The sequence below is a fragment of the Pristis pectinata genome, chromosome 38 (genome assembly GCF_009764475.1).
Source record: "Pristis pectinata isolate sPriPec2 chromosome 38, sPriPec2.1.pri, whole genome shotgun sequence".
Lineage (NCBI taxonomy): Eukaryota > Metazoa > Chordata > Chondrichthyes > Rhinopristiformes > Pristidae > Pristis > Pristis pectinata.
Window position 1 is genome coordinate 6,740,690 of NC_067441.1, and position 18,862 is coordinate 6,759,551.

At 55.2% G+C, this 18,862-nt stretch overlaps 1 protein-coding gene across 1 annotated transcript in view; it reads right to left on the reverse strand.

The window, feature by feature from the left end:
- Positions 1-5,158: 5,158 nt before the first annotated feature.
- fosl1a (FOS like 1, AP-1 transcription factor subunit a) overlaps positions 5,159-18,862 on the reverse strand; it is a 14,655-nt gene continuing 951 nt past the window's right edge. The window contains exons 2-4 of the mRNA XM_052044957.1: positions 16,303-16,539; positions 9,621-9,728; positions 5,159-6,785 (exon numbers count right to left, since the gene is read on the reverse strand). Coding sequence (XP_051900917.1) covers positions 6,291-6,785; positions 9,621-9,728; positions 16,303-16,539 — 840 coding nt within the window. The 3' untranslated portion in view covers positions 5,159-6,290. The remainder of the gene's footprint in view (positions 6,786-9,620; positions 9,729-16,302; positions 16,540-18,862) is intronic.

Sequence of the window (18,862 nt, forward strand, 5' to 3'; positions counted from 1 at the left end):
TCGAGGAAGCACATGGTACAGACTGCAATCGTAAACTGCAGTCCCTTCCACCTCGCAGGTGAAAACCGTCCACAGCTTCCTCTCCAAGCAGGGGCAGTTCGACCCAACGCCCTGCTTCCAATCTTCATCGCACATCCAAGCTCACTATCGTCCAGGCAGCAGAGCTTGCTTTGCAGAAGTCGTCTGCGATGTTTTCCCCAACACCAGTGACTGTATTTTGACCAGCCGCTTCACGAGCTGTGAATCAGAGGCTGTGAATCGTGGAAGGACATGAAAATTATCTCATGCCGGATTGTCGAGCCGGTAGTCTTACTGAGGAGCACAGTTGGGAAATAAAATACTATGTGTTATTTCTCTTGCAATGTTTCTGCAACGGAGTCTTGTTTTGTTGATGTTCCTTGTGGGAGTGAGTGTGGATTCTAAGTGGTAACACCAGCTTTACACTGGGTACCCTTCACTGGGATGGGATGCTCGCTCCCCATTGAAGGCTTCTTCACCAGGAAACAGAGAAGAGTCTCGGTGCACAAGCTGGTGTCAGTGCAGTGCCTGTTCAGTTGTAAACGCTCTCAACCTCTGTTCCAAATCCCTCAATGTCTTTGTCTCCTCCCATTATAGTCCCTCTGAATCCCTCGATCACCTTCCCTCTCCCATTATAGTCCCTCCAACTCCCTCAATCACCTTCCCTCCCTCCCATCATAACCCCTTGAACTCCCTTGATCGCCTTCCCTCCCTCACATCGTAACCCCTCCCTCCCTCGATCGCCTTCCCTCCCTCACATCGTAACCCCTCCCTCCCTCGATCGCCTTCCCTCCCTCACATCGTAACCCCTCCCTCCCTCGATCGCCTTCCCTCCCTCACATCGTATCCCCTCCAACTCCCTCGATCGCCTTCCCTCCCTCACATCGTATCCCCTCCCCTCCCTCACATCGTATCCCCTCCAACTCCCTCGATCGCCTTCCCTCCCTCCCATCGTAGCCCCTCCAACTCCCTCGATCACCTTCCCTCCCTCCCATCGTAACCCCTCCCTCCCTCGATCACCTTCCCTCCCTCCCATCATAACCCCTCCAACTCCCTCGATCACCTTCCCTCCCTCCCATCGTAACCCCTCCAAATCCCTTGAGGACTGTGCCTTTCCCCAAACCGCCACCCCGCCCCAACCCCCATTAACCACCTCTAACTCTACACCCTCAACTTCCTATTCCAACCACAGTCATCCCAAATCTACTAACTCCTGCACCGGTGGCCCTGCCTTCAGCTGCACAGATTGCAAGCTCCGGAATCCCATCCCGGAGTCTCCGAGCCCCTCTCCCCTCCTCTGCATCAGTGCGTAAGAACTGCTTTGATCAGGTCTGAGACCACCACCACTGACATTTATCTTGAGATCAGTATTTGCCAGAAAGTGCTGCACTGAAACTATTTCACTCCCCTCCAACTCCCTCGATCACCTTCCCTCCCTCCCATCGTAACCCCTCCCTCCCATCATAACCCCTCCAACTCCCTCGATCACCTTCCCTCCCTCCCATCGTAACCCCTCCAAATCCCTTGAGGACTGTGCCTTTCCCCAAACCGCCACCCCGCCCCAACCCCCATTAACTAACTCTACACCCTCAACTTCCTATTCCAACCACAGTCATCCCAAATCTACTAACTCCTGCACCGGTGGCCCTGCCTTCAGCTGCACAGATTGCAAGCTCCGGAATCCCATCCCGGAGTCTCTGAGCCCCTCTCCCCTCCTCTGCATCAGTGCGTAAGAACTGCTTTGATCAGGTCTGAGACCACCACCACTGACATTTATCTTGAGATCAGTATTTGCCAGAAAGTGCTGCACTGAAACTATTTTACTCCAGTTAAATGCCTTGTGTCCCAAGAGGTGTTGTGGTCCAGGGAGACAGTGTCTGTAACTGCAACAGACCCAGATTCTGCTGGATTTCCTGTCTCTTCCTGAACCTATTTTGGAACTTGGTGTTTTTCCCTGTTGACCCAACATTGGGAGAATTGCTCACACCCTGAGGGTAAATCTTCTGAGTCGCTCTCTCATTAGCTGGACCACAAATATTTGTGCATGGAATGATTTTGAGTAAATCTGATTTCTATCAGGCACTTTGGATCAAACAATTATGTTCAACTCACACAACACGACAAGCAGAGTTCTGGTTAGACTACACTGGGAGCACCGTGCACAGCTCTGATCTCCACACACAATGGCTCACGAAAGGGAGCACCGTGCACAGTTCTGGTCTCTACAGCTCTTGGTTAGACCATACCGGCTCTGATGCCTGTGTACCTTGGTTAGATCTCACTGGGAACACATCACAAAGTTCTGGTCTCTGTAAGACTGGTCAGACCACTTTGGGAGCATTATGCATAGTTTTGGTCTCCATATCCCTGGGTCAGACCACACCAGGAGCACTGTGCATGGTTCTGGCCTCTGTATCAACTGGTTAGACCATACCAGGGCACTGTGTATGGTTCTGGTCTCCATATCCCTGGGTCAGACCACACTGGGAGCACTGTATATGGTTCTGGTCTCCATATCCCTGGATCAGACTACACCAGGAGCAGTGTATAGGTTCTGGTCTCCACATCCCTGGGTCAGACCACACCGGGAGCACTGTGCGTGGTTCAGGTCACCATATCCCTGGGTCAGACCACACCAGGAGCACTGTGCACCATTCTGGTCTCCATATCCCCAGGTCAGACCTCACTGGGAGCACCGTCTGGTGTGGGATTTACAGAGTGGGCTGATGCTCCACTCCCATGGGAAGGGGTCTGGGGCAAACAGCACAGACACATTCCAGGCAAAGCTGGGCAAACTCAGGAGGGATGCCTGATTCCTACCCCACCAATGGCAGCCTGAGCCCCCAATATATGGACTTCCCTCCCTGAACCTCTCCATCCCTTTCAGGTGAGCTGGCCATTACCACTTAGTTGCTCGTGGGATCTTACCCTGCACAGAGAGGTTTGGCATATTTCTGAAAATACAACAGCAGTTAGGACATCTGGAAGTCTGAAGGACAGGAAAGAGATACTACTGATCTCTCCTTCCGTGTCTGATCCAATCATTGCTCACTGAACAACCTGTTCTTTGGACTGGCCATTCTCCACCCCGACCCTGATTCTCAACTGTCCACCTTCCCACGGTCCTGAACACTGCCGTACTGATTTGACCATTTCTCTCCACTCATCCAACCCCTGGAAGCCAAACGTGTGACTCAAATCACTCCCAATATGACTCGTTGGTAACTGTTATTACAAACAGAGATGTAGCAGGATGTAATGAACTGTTTTATAGACAGTGCATGATAATTCACTTAATCATTTCCCCTGGTCTGACTAACTAATCCCAGTTACCCCTTGTTATTCTGAGCTGTTCTATGCCTTCATTCAGATCAAGTTAAGGCAGTGGCTCTGATAGCTGGCAAAAGAAAAATTCACATTTGGTACAACTTCTCAGCCCAGCAGTCTGTCAATTTTTAACATTCTCAGGACAGGGACGGAGGTCAGACGCAGGGTGAAGCTCCCTCTGCACCATCCTGTCACACACGCCCGGGGTCAGACACAGAGTGAGGCTCCCTCCGCACCATCCCATCACACACTCCTGGGGTCAGACACAGAGTGAAGCTCCCTCCATACCGTCCCGTCACACACTCCTGGGGTCAGACGCAAAGTGAAGCTCCCTCTACACCGTCCCGTCACACACTCCCGGGGTCAGACGCAGGGTGAAACTCCTTCCACACCGTCCCATCACACACTCCCGGGGTCAGACACAGAGTGAAGCTCTCTCTACACTGTCCCATCATACAAAAATTACCTCAAGCCCAATATGAAGATGATCCAAGCTGTGTATCCTACAAGAGCCACTCTCCTAACACGTGCTGAAGGAGAAAGGTTACTGAGGAAAATTGAACAAAACTCCTCACTGCGTTCAGAGAAACAAAGGACTGCCGATGCTGGAATCTCGATGAAAAACACGATGATGCTGGAGGAACTCAGCAGGCCAGGCAGCATCCGTGGAGAAAAGCAGGCAGTCAACGTTTCGGGTCAGGACCCTTCTTCAGGACAATAAACGTTGACCGCCTGCTTTTCTCCACGGGTGCTGCCTGGCCTACTGAGTTCCTCCAGCATCGTCGAGAAACACCATCTCCTCTTCGAAGTGGCGATATTTACCCAATCTCGACATCCTGCAACCAAAATCAAATGTACCTGGGAGAGGCGGGGTAAAGCATTGGGGGCAGGTTGTCTCAGGGAATTGTATGACAACAGAATCTTGTGCCCCTGCTGGGGGAGAAATGACAGAGAGGCAGCATCTTACAGCAGAGTAGCAAAGTCCTTTAATTTTCCTTGAGACATGCAGATGGCTTCAGCAATTTTCCAGCTCCAGTGTAAAAAATAGATTATACAAAAATACCTCTGAACTATCCTAAAATAAATAGTCGGCCTGTAATCCTCAGGCCGTGTTTGGCCACCGGGGAAAACACGCCTGGGTTGCTTTGGTCCGCAGAGAGAGGATGGGTCAGGACAGCAGCAAGCAGCATCTGGGAGGACGTCGGGAAGCCCACGTTGCAAGGGGGAGGGGATTCAGGGGCACAGAAAGGACAGGGTAAGGTTGCCCCCTTGCGCCCCCCCCCCACCAACTTTCAGCCATTTACTTAGAGTCGTATGGGGCAGAAACAGGCCCTTTGGCCCGTCCAGTCCGTGCCGACCGCCCGCTTCATTCTCTCGCACGTTCCCGTCAACTACCCTCCCACTCCCCCCCACCCCCAGGATTCTACCCCTCACCCGCCGACTCGCGGACAGGTAACCCACCGACCCTGCACGCTGTGGGGACGGGGAATGCCGTGTGGGTCACGGGGAGGAGGTGCAAACTCCACCCGCGCAGACGGCACCGGGAGGCCGGGATCGAATCCACCTCTCCGGAGCTATGAGGCAGTGGTTTAACCCAGCACATCACCCCCCCCAAACCACACACCAATTTAATTCTCTTTGTTGCGGGGAGCAAGGGGGGGGTGCGGGGAGATAAATGGTTGACGGCTCCTCCCAGTGGTGACAGTGGCAGAAGTGTTGCCCCCTTTTAGGCTCTCTCATGGACCTCCTACTACCTCCCCCCCCGCCACCTCCCTCTCGTCACCCTCCCTCCAAAGCCTCTGGGGGACAACCAGGCTTTGCCTCTGAGCAGATCCAACCACTGGAGTCTCCCTACCGGGTTCCCAACGCCAACTGGAGCCCGGGTGCGTCGCCAATGGCCGACAAGGCTCCCAACCCTGTGATTACCCGTTGGGTTGGCGTCAGGAGAAGGGAAAGTTGGGGTACAACGCCCAGCCATCTGGGGCCGATGCCCCAGCAAGATCCCTGGGCACCCAACACTGGCACTGGGGTCACACCACCCCGGGATGGGAGACCTTCCTTGGACAACGTCAGTACACGCGCCATCCAATGGGGGAAAGACGGTGGAGTTGTCAGAAGATGGGAGCAAGGAGTCCCCCAAAGTTAGACCATGGCTAGTTTGGACCATAACCCAACATAAATCTCACAAGATCACAAGACAAAGAAGCAGAAGTCAGCCATTTGGCCCATCGAGTCTGCTCCATGAGCTTAACTGATACTATTCTTATCTCGCCCCAATTTCCAGCCTTATCCCCATATCCCTTGATACCTCGACTAATTAGATACCTATCAATCTCCTCCCTAAACGCCCCCAATGATCGGGCCTCCACAGCTGTACGTGACAAAGAATTCCATAAATTCACTACCCTCTGGCTAAAGAAATTTCTCCTCATCTCTGTTTTAAACCAGTACCCTCTAAGACTGTGCCCTCTAGTCCTGGACTCACCCACCAGGGGGATCAGCTTAACCACATCCACTCTGTCTAGTCCTTTCAATATTCTAAATGTTTCTATGAGGTCCCCTCTCATTCTTCTGTACTCCAGTGAGTACAGTCCAAGAGCTGACAATCGCTTGTCATAAGTAAGCCCTTTCATTCCAGGAATCATCCTTGTAAATCTTTGCTTTGAGTAGGGCTGGTCCTCAGCTTATGGTTCTGTCGATATTTAGGTATCTCCCCAGTCCAAAGGCACTCCAAACCAAATTGCAATGGTTTGGCCAATGAAATGTGTTCAGTTATGGAGCGAGGCGGGGGTGTGGGGCGGGGGGGGAAGAAAGGGTCAGAAGGGGCAAGAAAAGGGAAGGGGGGTGGCAGTTTGGCTCCTCGGGGGTTGTCCCGCCCAGTCACCTGGAAGCGAAGGCTAATTGGTTCCCGCCCCGGCTGATGGCGCCCTCCAATTAGAAAGGCCTCAGAGGGCTACCAGGGTGGGGGAGCTGAGCGAGTCCGACGACTGGTCCCCGCCGCTGCTGCTGCCACGGCGGTGGGCGGCGGCGCAGGGCTCGGGCGACGAGAAGACGCCGGCGGCAGATGGTTCCGGGTCATAGGGCGGCACGCTGGGGTAGGTGAAGGCCAGGGAGGAGGTGAAGGGGGTGATGGAGGGGGTCCTGACCAAGGTGGGCGTGTGCAAGGTCTCGGCGTCCTGCCGATCGCTCTGCCCGGGGACGGGGAGGATGGTGACGTCCGCCGGACGGGGTTTGGAGGAGGGGGCGGACTCGGCCGCTGACCCTCTCGCCTTTGCCCCGGTGTTTCCGGACGGCCCGGGCAGGTCGGCCTCGCTGCCGTCCGAGATCTTGCAGATGGGTTGGTGAGCCTCCAGAACGAACTCCAGCCTCTCCTTCTCCTTCTGCAGCTCGGCGATCTCCTTCTGCAGCTCGGACTTCTCGTCCTCCAGCTGGTCGGTTTCCTGGAAAAAAAAAGGAGGCAAGTCTGTCATTTCTTGTGCCGTCCCATCACACACTCCCGGGGTCTGACACAGGGTGAAGCTCCCTCCACACCGTCCCGTCACTCACTCCCAGGGTCAGACACAGAGTGAAGCTCCCTCCACACCGTCCCGTCACACACTCCCGGGGTCAGACACAGAGTGAAGCTCCCTCCACACTGTCCCATCACACTCTCCTGGGGTCAGATAAAGAATGAAGCTCCCTCCACACCGTTCCATCACACACTCGCCGGACAAGGGTTAGGGAGCTCCCCAGTGGACCTCCCTCTATGCAGAGGTTCTTCCCTTCTACAATGGGGACCTGGGGTGGAGGGTGCCGTGCAACAGGTCTCTGAGCTGGTGCATGGATTCCCCGGCCACGGTCTGGAAGAGACGGTGTTCTGCACACGGAGTGTGTGAGGTTTGCAGCCCCCATATGCCTATTTGAAGGGGGCCACTCCTGACTGCTGCTTACTAACCTCTGGTCACCCAGTGCAGAGGGTGGGATCAGGTCAGGAGGAGGACCTCCTGATTGGTCCAAACCGGCCAATCACTGGTCACGGAGGCAGGCAGACGAGGGCTCTGCTTACCGGCTTATGTTGTGCCTTGAAGAAGAACACACTGTGTCCAGTGGCACCACAGAGGTTCTGGGACATTTGGGCTCTGCAGGGGATTGACTGCATCAGGGTGACAAGATTCTAAGTTGAAGTTTTGGTTGTTTGTGGTTTTCACTCCTTGGATTCTGTCTTTACCTCTCGCTGCCTTGGTGAAGCAGCCAGCATAATCAAAGACCCCACCCACCCGGGTCATTCTGTCTTCTCCCCTCTCCCAACAGGCAGAAGATACAGGAGCCTGAGGGCACGTACCACCAGGCTTAAGGACAGCTTCTACCCCACGGCGATAAGACTATTGAACGGTTCCCTTATACGATGTGGACTCTGACCTCACGATCTACCTTGTTGTGACCTTGCACCTTATTGCACTGTCCTTCCTCTGTAGCTGTGACACTTTACTCTGTACTGTTACTGTTTTTACCTGTACTACCTCGATGCACTCTGTACTAACTCAACATAACTGCACTGTGTAATGAATTGACCTGTACGATCCGTTTGTAAGACAAGCTTTTCACTGTACCTCGGTACATGCTCGATACCAATACCTGGAGGCAAAAACAGCCCGTTGTAAGAAACATCTCCTGTGTTAATTTACCTATGTTATCGCTGAGTCAATAAAGGGTTCTGGCAAATGCAGAAGTGGCTGTCATAGAAACATTCTCACAGACATGTACCCACTCATTCTTTAATGTCAAAACTGAAGCCTTTAACACAAAATGGCTCCCAGGACAATTCCACCCCACTACGTCGTTATGACCTTACACCTCTGTAACTGTAACACTTTATTCTGCACTCTGTTATTGTTTTATCCTGTACTACCTCAATGCACTGTTGTAATGAAATGATCTGTATGGACAATATGCAAGACAAGTTTTTCACTGTACCTTGGTACAAGTGACAATAATGAACAAATTTACCAATTTACCAATTTTATGGCCTGGACGTCTGCTATCATTACTTCAGACAGTTTGCCTGCATCACGTTGGGCCAAATTATAAGGGGGGGGGGCCGGACTTTCAGTGGGTGCATTGTGAACTAACTCTGGGGTACGTTGAACGACAGTCGGTTCTGGAGTTTGGACAGGTCGCCGAACACTCCAACCAACGTCGACAGATAGAACCATAGAAAAACATCCATGTTCTGCAAAAGTGTGAGTGAGATTGTAATGGAACACAGAACAGTACAGCACAGGCCCTTCGGCCCACAATGTTGTGCTGAACTAGTAATTAAACACGTAACTGAACTAATCCCTTCTGCCTACGCAAGGTCCATATCCCCCCATTCTCTGCACATCCATGCGTCTAAGAGCCTCTTAAGCCCCTCCACCACCACCCCTGGCAGCACATTCCAGGCACCCACCAATCTCTGTGTAAAAAGCACACCCCGCACATCTCCTTTGAACTTTCCCTCCTCTCACCTTAAATGCACGCCCTCTAGTATTAGACATTTCCACCCTGGGAAAGAGATACCGGCTGTCTACTCTATCTATGCATCCCATAATCTTATGAGCTTCTATCAGGTCTCCCCCTCAGCCTCTGCCGCTCCAGAGAAAACAACCCAAGATGTGCTGTTGAAAGTGTCCTGACTGGTTGCATCATGGGCTGGTACGGCAATTCGAAGGAGCTGCAGGGAGCAGTGGACTCAGCCCAACACATCACGGGCACGTCCCTCCCCACCATCAGGGGTATCTACAGGAGGCGCTGCCTCAAGAAGGCAACGTCCATCATCAAAGATCCCCACCATCCGGGCCGTGCCATCTTCTCACAGCTCCCATCAGGCGGGAGGTACAGAAGCCTGAAGTCCCACACCACCAGGTTCAGGAACAGCTACTTCCCTTCAACCATTCGGTTCTTGAACCAACCTGCACAACCCTAACCCCACCTCAGTACAGCAACACTGGGACCACTTTGCACTGCAATGGACTTTGTTTTTGTTCTAGTTGTGTCCTTTCTTGTATAATTGATGTTTTTACTGTGGATGTTGTGTCTCTAATGCTCTGTGCCTGTGATGCCGCTGTAAGGAGGTTTCTCATTGCACCTGTGCACGCATGGACGTGTGTGTGACAGTAAACTCGACCTTGACTTGGATGATGTGGGGGGGGGGGGGGAGCATTTGCAAAGCTCCACTTCCGTCAGGAGACGCCCGGGTTGGACAGTAAAGCCCCCGTCCGCGCGGCCGTGGTTTCGGGGACGGAGACGAGACTCACCGCCTGCAGCCAGTCGGTCAGCTCCCGCCGTCGGTTCCGGCACTTCGCCGCCGCCACTTTGTTCCTCTCCCGTCTCAGCCGCTTGCGTTCCTCTTCCTCCGGGGAGAGCTGCAGAACAGCGCAGAGCGTGAGCCCGCAGGTCAGCTGCGTCCCAAACCCCGGTTGCCTGGGGAGGGAGCGCCGCGGGAGGGGCGGCGGGGAGGGAGCGCCGCGGGAGGGGCGGCGGGGAGGGAGTGCCCTGCTGTGGGGGGGCGGCGGGGAGGGAGTGCCCTGCTGTGGGGGGCAGGGGGGGGGGGCAGGGGGGGGGGCAGTGAGGAGGGAGCGTCGCGCTGTGGCTCAGGTGAGTTGCACACAGTGTGGATCTGGTTACAGAGGGAGAAGGGAACAGGATGAGCAGGTTGAGGGGAGTATGAATGGGCCAGGACCTCGGGGCAGTGACTCTTGGCTGACTCACAAAGCAGCCATTATACCAATTAACAGAGGATATGAGAATTAGTCATCCCATCGGTGGGAGCTGCCAGAGCATTTCCTCTCCTTCCTCGGATCCGGAACACCGGAGAGACAGCCAAGCTGCAAGGTCCCACCACAGAAACAGGCCCTTCAGCCCATCGAGTCCCTGCCGACAATCGACTACCCCATTTTCCCCCAGATCCTACCCCTCACCCACACACTGGTGGGGGGAGGGGGGCAAATTTTAATTAACCCACCAACCCCCGCACGTCGTTGGGATGTGGGAGGGAACCGGAGCACCCGGGGGGAAACCCACGCGGTCACGGGGAGAACGTGCAAACTCCACACACAGAAGGCGCCGGAGGTCGGGATCGAACCCGGGTCTCTGGAGCAGTTGAGGTATTGCCTCTACCCACTGCGTCCCTCTGTGGACAGTGCCTGAGTGATTAACCTGGGATATTCCCCTTCCTGAGGGACTTTCCAAATATCCTTGCAACATTGTAATTGTACCCACAGCTACCACTTCCTCTGGCAGCTCGTTCCACACACACACCACCCTCTGTGTGAAAAACTTGCCCCTCAGGTCCCCTTCAAATCTTTCCCCACTCACCTTAAACTTTTAGACTCCCCTACCCTGGGGAAAATGACTGTGACCATCCACCTTATCGATGCCCCTCATGATTTTATAAACCTCACCCCTCAGCCTCCTACGCTCCCGGGAAAATGGTCCCAGCCTCTCCTCATTACTCAAGGCCTCCAGTCCTGGTAACATCCTCGTGAATCTTTCCTGCACCCTCCCTGGCTCAACAACACCCTATAGCAGGGCAAGCAGAACTGTCCACGGTACTCCAAGTGCGGTCTCACCAATGCTGTGTACAGTTGCAAGTCCTGTTCTCAGTGCCCTGACCGATGAAGGCCAGTGTGCCACACCCCTTCTTCACTGCCCTGTCTAACCGTGTCACCACTTTCAGGGGACTATGTACCTGTACCCCCTACCCCCGTCCCACAGCCTTAGGCTGGTGTTCAAACTTCGACTGAAGCCCTGAAGGCTGAGCAGAGGCCGGTTAGGTGACCTAGTTTAGTCACCTGACCAATCTCTGCTCAGCCTATACCGGCTGCCCAACAGTCGCCAACAAAAAAGGCCCAGTGCTTTCTTGACTCTGTATCACTGCTGTTCACAGGCTGAGGAAATTCGGCATGTCCCCGATGACTCTGACTGATTTTCACAGATGCACCGTAGAAAGCATCCCATCCGGATGCATCCCGGCTTGGCACGGCAACTGCTCTGTCCAGGACTGCAAGAAACTGCAGAGAGTTGTGGACGCAGCCCAGCGCGTCACGGACACCAGCCTCCCCACCGTGGACTCTGTCTAGACTTCCCGCTGCCTCGGGAAAGCAGCCGACATAATCAAAGACCCCTCCCACGCCGGACATTCTCTCTTCTCCCCCCTCCCATCGGGCAGAAAATACAAAAGCTTCAGAACACGTACCACCAGGCTCAAGGACAGCTTCTATCCTGCTGTTATCAGACACTTGAACGGACCTCTCATACGCTAAAGATGAACTCTTGATCTCCCAATCTACCTTGTCATGGCCCTTGCACATTGTCTGCCTGCACTGCGCTTTCCCTGTAACTGTATATTCTGCATCCCCTATCCCTTTTTACTACCTCGATGTACTGAGGTACAGAATGATCTGTCTGGATAGCACACAGACAAAATCCTGTCACTGTATTATAGTACCTGTGACAGTAATAAAACCCAGTACATCTGCCACACAGAATCTCAGCAGCTATTTCTTTGTGATCTGTATACGATGTCAAATGCTCACAAAATGTTTAAACAGAATGCCTTAGACTTTAGTACTGCTCACTCAGACTCTGCCCCTTGGCCCCAGGTTTCCTGACCCACAGAAACTGTTGCTTCCCCTACCAGATCTCCTCACTATCCCAAAAACTTCGATCGCGGCGCAGTGGGTAGAGCCGCTGCCTCCCAGCCCCAGAGACCCGGGTTCGATCCCGACCTCTGGTGCTGTGTGTGTGTGTGTGTGTGTGTGTGTGTGTGTGTGTGTGTGTGTGTGTGTGTGTGTGTGTGTGTGTGTGTGTGTGTGTGTGGAGTTTGCACCTTCTCCCTGTGACCCCATGGGACCCCCCACCCGGGTGCCCTGGTTCCCTCCCACATCCCAACGACGTGTGGGGGTCGGTGGGTTAATTGTTCCTCCCCCCCCCCGCCCCCCCAGTGTATGGGTGAGGGGTGGGGGGGGGGTGCGGATAAAATGGGATTAATCTGGGATTGGAGAGGTGGACTGTTGGTACAGACCCGATGGGCTGAAGGGCCTGCTTCCGTGCACATCTCTCTACAAGTCTATACCTCATCGCCTCTACATTCCAAGGACTACAACCCAATTTCTGTGATCGCACCCTGCAACGTAACCCTTTCTATATGGTCTGTGACCTCAGAGTTAGGGTGTAGAATGGTTGAAGTAGGGGGCAGGGGTTATAGCAGGGATTTGAGGGGAGTGAAAATTATCTCCTAACTGTGACAAGGGACCAACAGATCCAGAGTTTCAGGGCTCTTTGCATCAAATGTTCTGCTGGGGTTGGGAAGGGATTGCTTGCGCGGGGGGGATAGTTTCTGGATGGACACTCGAGACAGGATGCCGTCACTCAGGACTCTCCCCATGGCGCACGTCCAACTCCTTCCTCCCAGGCAATGGCAGAGGTGTCGCAACATGTGCGGGGCAGCTGCAGCTGCTGCTGGGACAGTGCAGGAGTGACTCAGGGCTGGCAGCGGGGCCGGTCTGAGCTGGCAGAGTGAAGAGCTGAATAGCTGAGTCACAGCAGAGTTATTTACCAGGGCAAAACTGGATGAACATGTACAGAGACACATGGAGAGAGGCACATGGGGGGGGGGGGGGGGGGGGGGGGAAGAGAGAGAGAGAGAGAGAGAGAGAGAGAGAGAGAGAGAGAGAGAGAACACAGAGACAGGCACATGGAGAGAGATAACGCAGAGAGAGAGAGAGAGAGAGAGACGGGGACGTAGGGACACACAGAGAGGGACACAGAAAGAACACAGAGACAGAGAGAGAGAGGATACAGAGACGGAGAGAGGATACAGAGATGTACAGGGAGAGGACAGACAGAGAGAGGGCACAGAGAGAGAGAGAACAGAGATACACAGAGAGAGGACACAGACCCACACAGAGACGCCCACAAGCAGACCCACACAGAGATATGCACAAATAGAGACACACAGTCAGAGACCCACACCCACCCACACAGGGACAGAACCCAGAGACACACAGCACAGACCCCCACACACACAAGGACCCACACAGAGACAGACTCGTGTGCGCGCACACACACACACACACACACACACACACAGGTAAACAGGTACATGCCCACACACACACACGTGTTCACACAGCTACAGAGAGCCGTACCCATGTGCAGGGAGTGGGACCGATGTGAGGGAAAGAACACAAGGACTTGAGATGAGGAAGTGAGAGGACGCCGCTGTGCGGAAGTGTGCACAGATTGCTCCCCCCTTCAGCAGGGGGCAGGGGGCTGTGTGTGACCCACTGCCACTTGTTCAAGGTTGCGAAGGGACGTTCTAACTCTGTGGGGACCAGACCAGTGGCCATCAGTACAAGTCCATCTCGAAGGGCAGTGGGGCAGCGCAGCCCTCTCCCATGGGACGGTTGAAGGGAACGAAGTGAGAAGGGAAGTTGGAGAAACACAGGATGGAGAGGGGGACAACAGGGGGTGGGGGTAACGGAGAGGGGGCGGTTGGAGGTTGGCATGCGAGAGGGACCACAGCCCAAAGCAAAGGGGCCAAACTTCCGTCCTGGGAGTTTGGTGTGAAGCTGAGTCTTAACTCATTCAACTCCTCGATCTAGTCCTAATCACACACCCTGTGTAAACTCCAGACAGTCCTACACCTTTGGATCAGAACTCAGTCACTGATACACCCCCAGGGACACCAGGTAAACTTCATTGACCTCCCCATGTCCCAGCCTGTAACCCACTCCCAAAACCCCCTGAACTCTTGGATTAGAGCCCAGCCTGTAACCCACTCCCAGGGATCTGTTACTCTACATACAAACCCCTGAACCCCTGGATTAGATCCCAGCCTGTAACCCACTCCCATGGATCTGTTATTCTTTATATAAACCCCTGAACCAGATCCCAGCCTGTAACCCACTCCCAGGGATCTGTTATTCTATATATAAACTCCCTGAACCCCTGGATCAGATCCCAGCCTGTAACCCACTCCTGAGGATCTGTTACCATCACGGGCACAACCCTCCCCGCCATCAAGGACATCTTCAAGAGACGGTGCCTCAAGACGGCGGCATCTATCACTAAGGACCCCCCACCACCCAGGACATGCCCTCTTCTCGTTACTACCATCGGGGGATGGTACAGGAGCCTGAAGACCCACACTCACCGATTCAGGAACAGCTTCTTCCCCTCCGCCATCAGATCTCTGAACGGCCCATGAACCCATGAACACTACCTCGTTATTCCTCTTTTGCACCATTTAGTTATTTTTGTAACATAATAATTTTTATACCTTGCACTGTACTGCTGCCACAAAACAGCACATTTCAGTGATAATAACCTTGATTCTTAGTGGGTCGGGCAGCATCCGTGGAGAGAAATGGCCAGTCAACGTTTCGGGTCGAGACCCTTCATCAGGACTGGAAGGGAAGAAGCAGAAGCCAGAATAAGAAAGTTGGGGGGGGGGGGGGGGGGGGGGGGGGGGGGGGGGGTAGGGGGAGCAGACACAGGCAGGTGACAGGTGAGTCCAGGTGAGGGGTGGGGGGGTTGAGTTGGAGGGTGGGGGGGAGAAAGAGGGGGAGAAGTAAGAAGCTGGCGAGCTGATACGTGGAAGAAGGCAAAGGGTTGGAATCCGGTAGGAGAGGGCAGCGGACCATGGAATAAAGGGAAGGAGATGATCTCCAACTGTGCGTCAGCATCCACACCATCCTGGGAATGTGTCGGCATTTTCAGGGGGTCCACAGAAGGGTCTCAGTACCTACCGGGGAGTGGATTGACATTTAGTGGGGACTGTCAGCCCGGGATCCCCCTACACCCCAACAATGTGCGGGTACGTCAGCCACTGTAAATTGCCCCCCAGTGCGTGTGGATGAGGGGTAGGATCGGGGTGGGGGGGGGGGGTGGGAGTTGATGGGAATGGGGGAGGAATTAAATAGGATCGGGATAGATGAGTGGTTGATGGTCAGTGGGGACTGACTGCTGTATCCCTACAGGACAAAGCAGCCCCCCTCAGTCAGCAACCAACCCACCCCTGCCTAAACACACCCTCCCTCCACATACTCCAACAGCCCAAACCGCCCCCCACACGAACCTCTCCCCCCCCACAGAGGGCAGCGGTCGCTGGGGGGACACCACCACCCGCAGGTTCCCCTCCCCGTCACCCACCGTCCCGACTCGGAAACAGATCGCCGTTCCTTCACCGTCACTGGGTCTGAACCCTGGGGCTCCCGCTCCAACGGCACCGCAGGGGCGCCTTCCCCAGGGGGACTGCAGCGGTTCGAGGGGGCGGCTCACACCCCACCACATCCTCAAGGGGCAGCTGGGGATCATAGAATCATAGAACAGTACAGCACAATACAGGCCCTTCGGCCCACAATGTTGTGCCGACCTTTAAACCTCACCCAAGACTATCTAACCCCTTCCCCCACATATCCCTCTATTTTAAATCCCTCCATATGCCTATCTATTGAATCTGACCAATGTACCTGCCTCCACCACCGTCCCAGGCAGCGCATTCCATGCCCCAACCACTCTCTGGGTGAAAAACCTCCCTCTGATATCTCCCTTGAACTTCCCACCCATTACTTTAAAGCCATGCCCTCTTGTATTGAGCATTGGTGCCCTGGGAAAGCGGAGCTGGCTGTCCACTCTATTCCTCTTAATATTTTGTACACCTCTATCACGTCTCCTCTCATCCTCCTCCTCTCCAAAGAGTAAAGCCCCAGCTCCCTTAGTCTCTCCTCATAATCCATACTCTCTAAACCAGGCAGCATCCTGGTAAATCTCCTCTGCGCCCTTTGCAACGCCTCCACATCCTTCCTATAATGAGGTGATAAATGCTGGCATTGCCCATGGGACAAGCACTGAGAGCAGAGACGGTGTCTCAGCACAGTTCCCCCTCGGTAACCATGCACCCTCCGAGTTCCACCCGTCCAAGGCATGACTCACCTCCTCCTCCTTCCTCCGCCTGCCCCCAACAGGGGCCCTGATGACCCCCGACCTCATCCCGCTGGAGGTCCCTGGAGCGTTGCCCAGCTCGGGGCAGGGGTAGGGTCTCGGGTAGAAGCCGGGCGCACTGCTGCCCACCATGGAAGGCTGTACCATCCACTGGAACTGCTGGCTGCTGGCGAGGGAGGTGAGGGAGGGGGCAGAGCACGACGTCCCACACCGCGGGTTGCCAGCCTTCTGGAAGAGAGGAGGGTTTAAAAAACCAGGCACACCACCCCCACCCCCTCAACTCTCACTTCCCCCACCCCTCCTCAAACACAGTCCCCCCCTCATCGCCCCCCACACGGCGTCTGGTCGACGGGAACATGGGGAGAGTACAATGGGGTCAGCGTAAATGGCCGGCACGGATTTGATGGGCTGAACGGCCTCTTTCTGTGTCGCCTTGCATCGGAACCGGAGGGCGCTGGTCGATCAGAGACGTCGGCTGTTCCTCTCCCCTCGGGCACTGCCTGACCCGCTTTGTATTCCCGGGATTTTCCATAACAATAATGTATGATCCGCTTGCCTGTTTCTGCACCACCCACCCCAACACCCTCCACCCCCCACCCCAACACCCTCCACCACCCACCCCAACACCCTCCACCCCCCACCCCAACACCCTCCACCCCCCACCCCAACACCCTCCACCCCCCACCCCAACACCCTCCACCCCCCAGCCCAACACCCGCCACCCCAACACCCGCTCGCCCAACACCCGCCACCCCAACACCCTCCACCCCCCACCCCAACACCCTCCACCCCCCACCCCAACCACCTCCCGCCCCCACAACGTAATGACACAGACCCATCTGGGTCACTTTCCTTGACCTCAGGATTTGGAACAGTCCCTCCCCTAAAGCTGATTTGTACACAGCAGGATCCCATGTAAGTCAAAGGGACTGGTGCTCGCTGTTGATTGAGGGAGGAATGTGGGACTCGGGACCTAGGAGAGGACTCAACTGCCCCTCCTGCAGCATGGGCGCTCCCCCACCACCCCGCCCCTCCCGCAGCGTGCTGCGCCATCAGTTCTCCGCCGCAGTGTCAGCCCAGAGTTTTGTCCTCAGGTCTCTGGGGTGAGGCTCGAACTCCGAGGCCCCTGGACCCGGAGCGGGAGCAGTTCCACACCGAGCCTCGACCAGAATGAGACTGTGAGCAAGGAGCCTTTCCCGACCGGCAACCCCAGGGTCTGTCTCTCCTCCCCAGCCCAGGGTGCATGTGTCTCCCTCTGATATCCCTCCCCCCTCGCCCCCTTGTCTCTACCCCTCTCTCGCTCTCTTTCTCACAGTTTCTGTGCATGTGGTAATTCTCTCTCTGACTGGCTCTCTCTCCTCTCTGCTTCTCTCTCTCCTTCCCTCTCTCTCCCTCCTTCCCCCTCTCTCTCTCCTCTGCTTCCCTCTCTCTCTCCTCTGCTTCCCTCTCTCTCTCTCCTTGTCCTGACGCCTGCCCCCTCACTGCTGCTCCTCCCCCAGCCCCCCTCTGCCTCTCCCACAGACTCACAGACACTGCACGTGGCTGTTGGCAGCGTGGTGGGGTGTCCACGAGGCAGTAGGCTACGGGGATCTGGGGAGGGGAGGTGTGAACACCATCCGGGAACTGTCTAACCCAACCCCAACAACGTGTTCGACATTCCAGTACAGGTTACTGGGTCAGAGACACCCGGGTCACAGGTCACAAACCCTAGGGTCACAGATCCTGTGTCATAGAACCTAGATTATGGAAACTGGGGTACAGGTCATGGGATCTAGGGTCATGGGTCACTGAATCATGGAACCTAGGGTCACAGGTCATGGAACCTGAACTGCAGAACCTGGGTTACGAGGCTAGGGTCAGGGGTCACAGACCCTAGTGTCACAACAGCAAAGGTTAGAGTTCAGCACTGAGGGTTACAGAGACACGAGATCCTAGGGTCACCCAAGTGAGGGTCACAGGTCAGAGCCGGGGGGGGGGGTGGTCACAGGAGCTGGGTGAAAGGTGAAAGGTCACAAGAACCTGGGTCATAGGTCATCGAACCTAGATCACAGATCCTAGGGTCACCAAAGTCAGGGTCACATATCAGAGCAGGGGGTCACAGGAGCTGGGGCAAAAGGTCACAAGGGGCACAAGAACTTGGGTCACAGGTCATCGATCCTAGATCACAGATCCTAGGGTCACCAAAGTCAGGGTCACAGGTCATAGCAGGGGGTCACAGGAGCTGGGGCAAAAGGTCACAAGGGGCATAGGAACCTGGGTCACAGGCAGAGAAACTGGACCCAGGGTCACGGAACCAAAGGTCCCCAAAGCCGAGGCTCAGGGCCTGAAGTTCAGGGTCAGGGAGCCCAGAGCCGGAGGGTCACAGGGTGAAACTGCAGCTGAAATCTCAGCCTCCTGGAGTAACAGAGCGGGGCGCCCGGGGAAGGAGGAGGGAGGAGAGGAGGGAGGAGAGAGGAGGGGAGAGGAGGGAGGGGGAGAGGAGGGAGGGGGAGAGGGGAGAGGGGAGAGGGGAGAGGAGGGAGGGGGAGAGGAGGGAGGGGGAGAGGAGGGA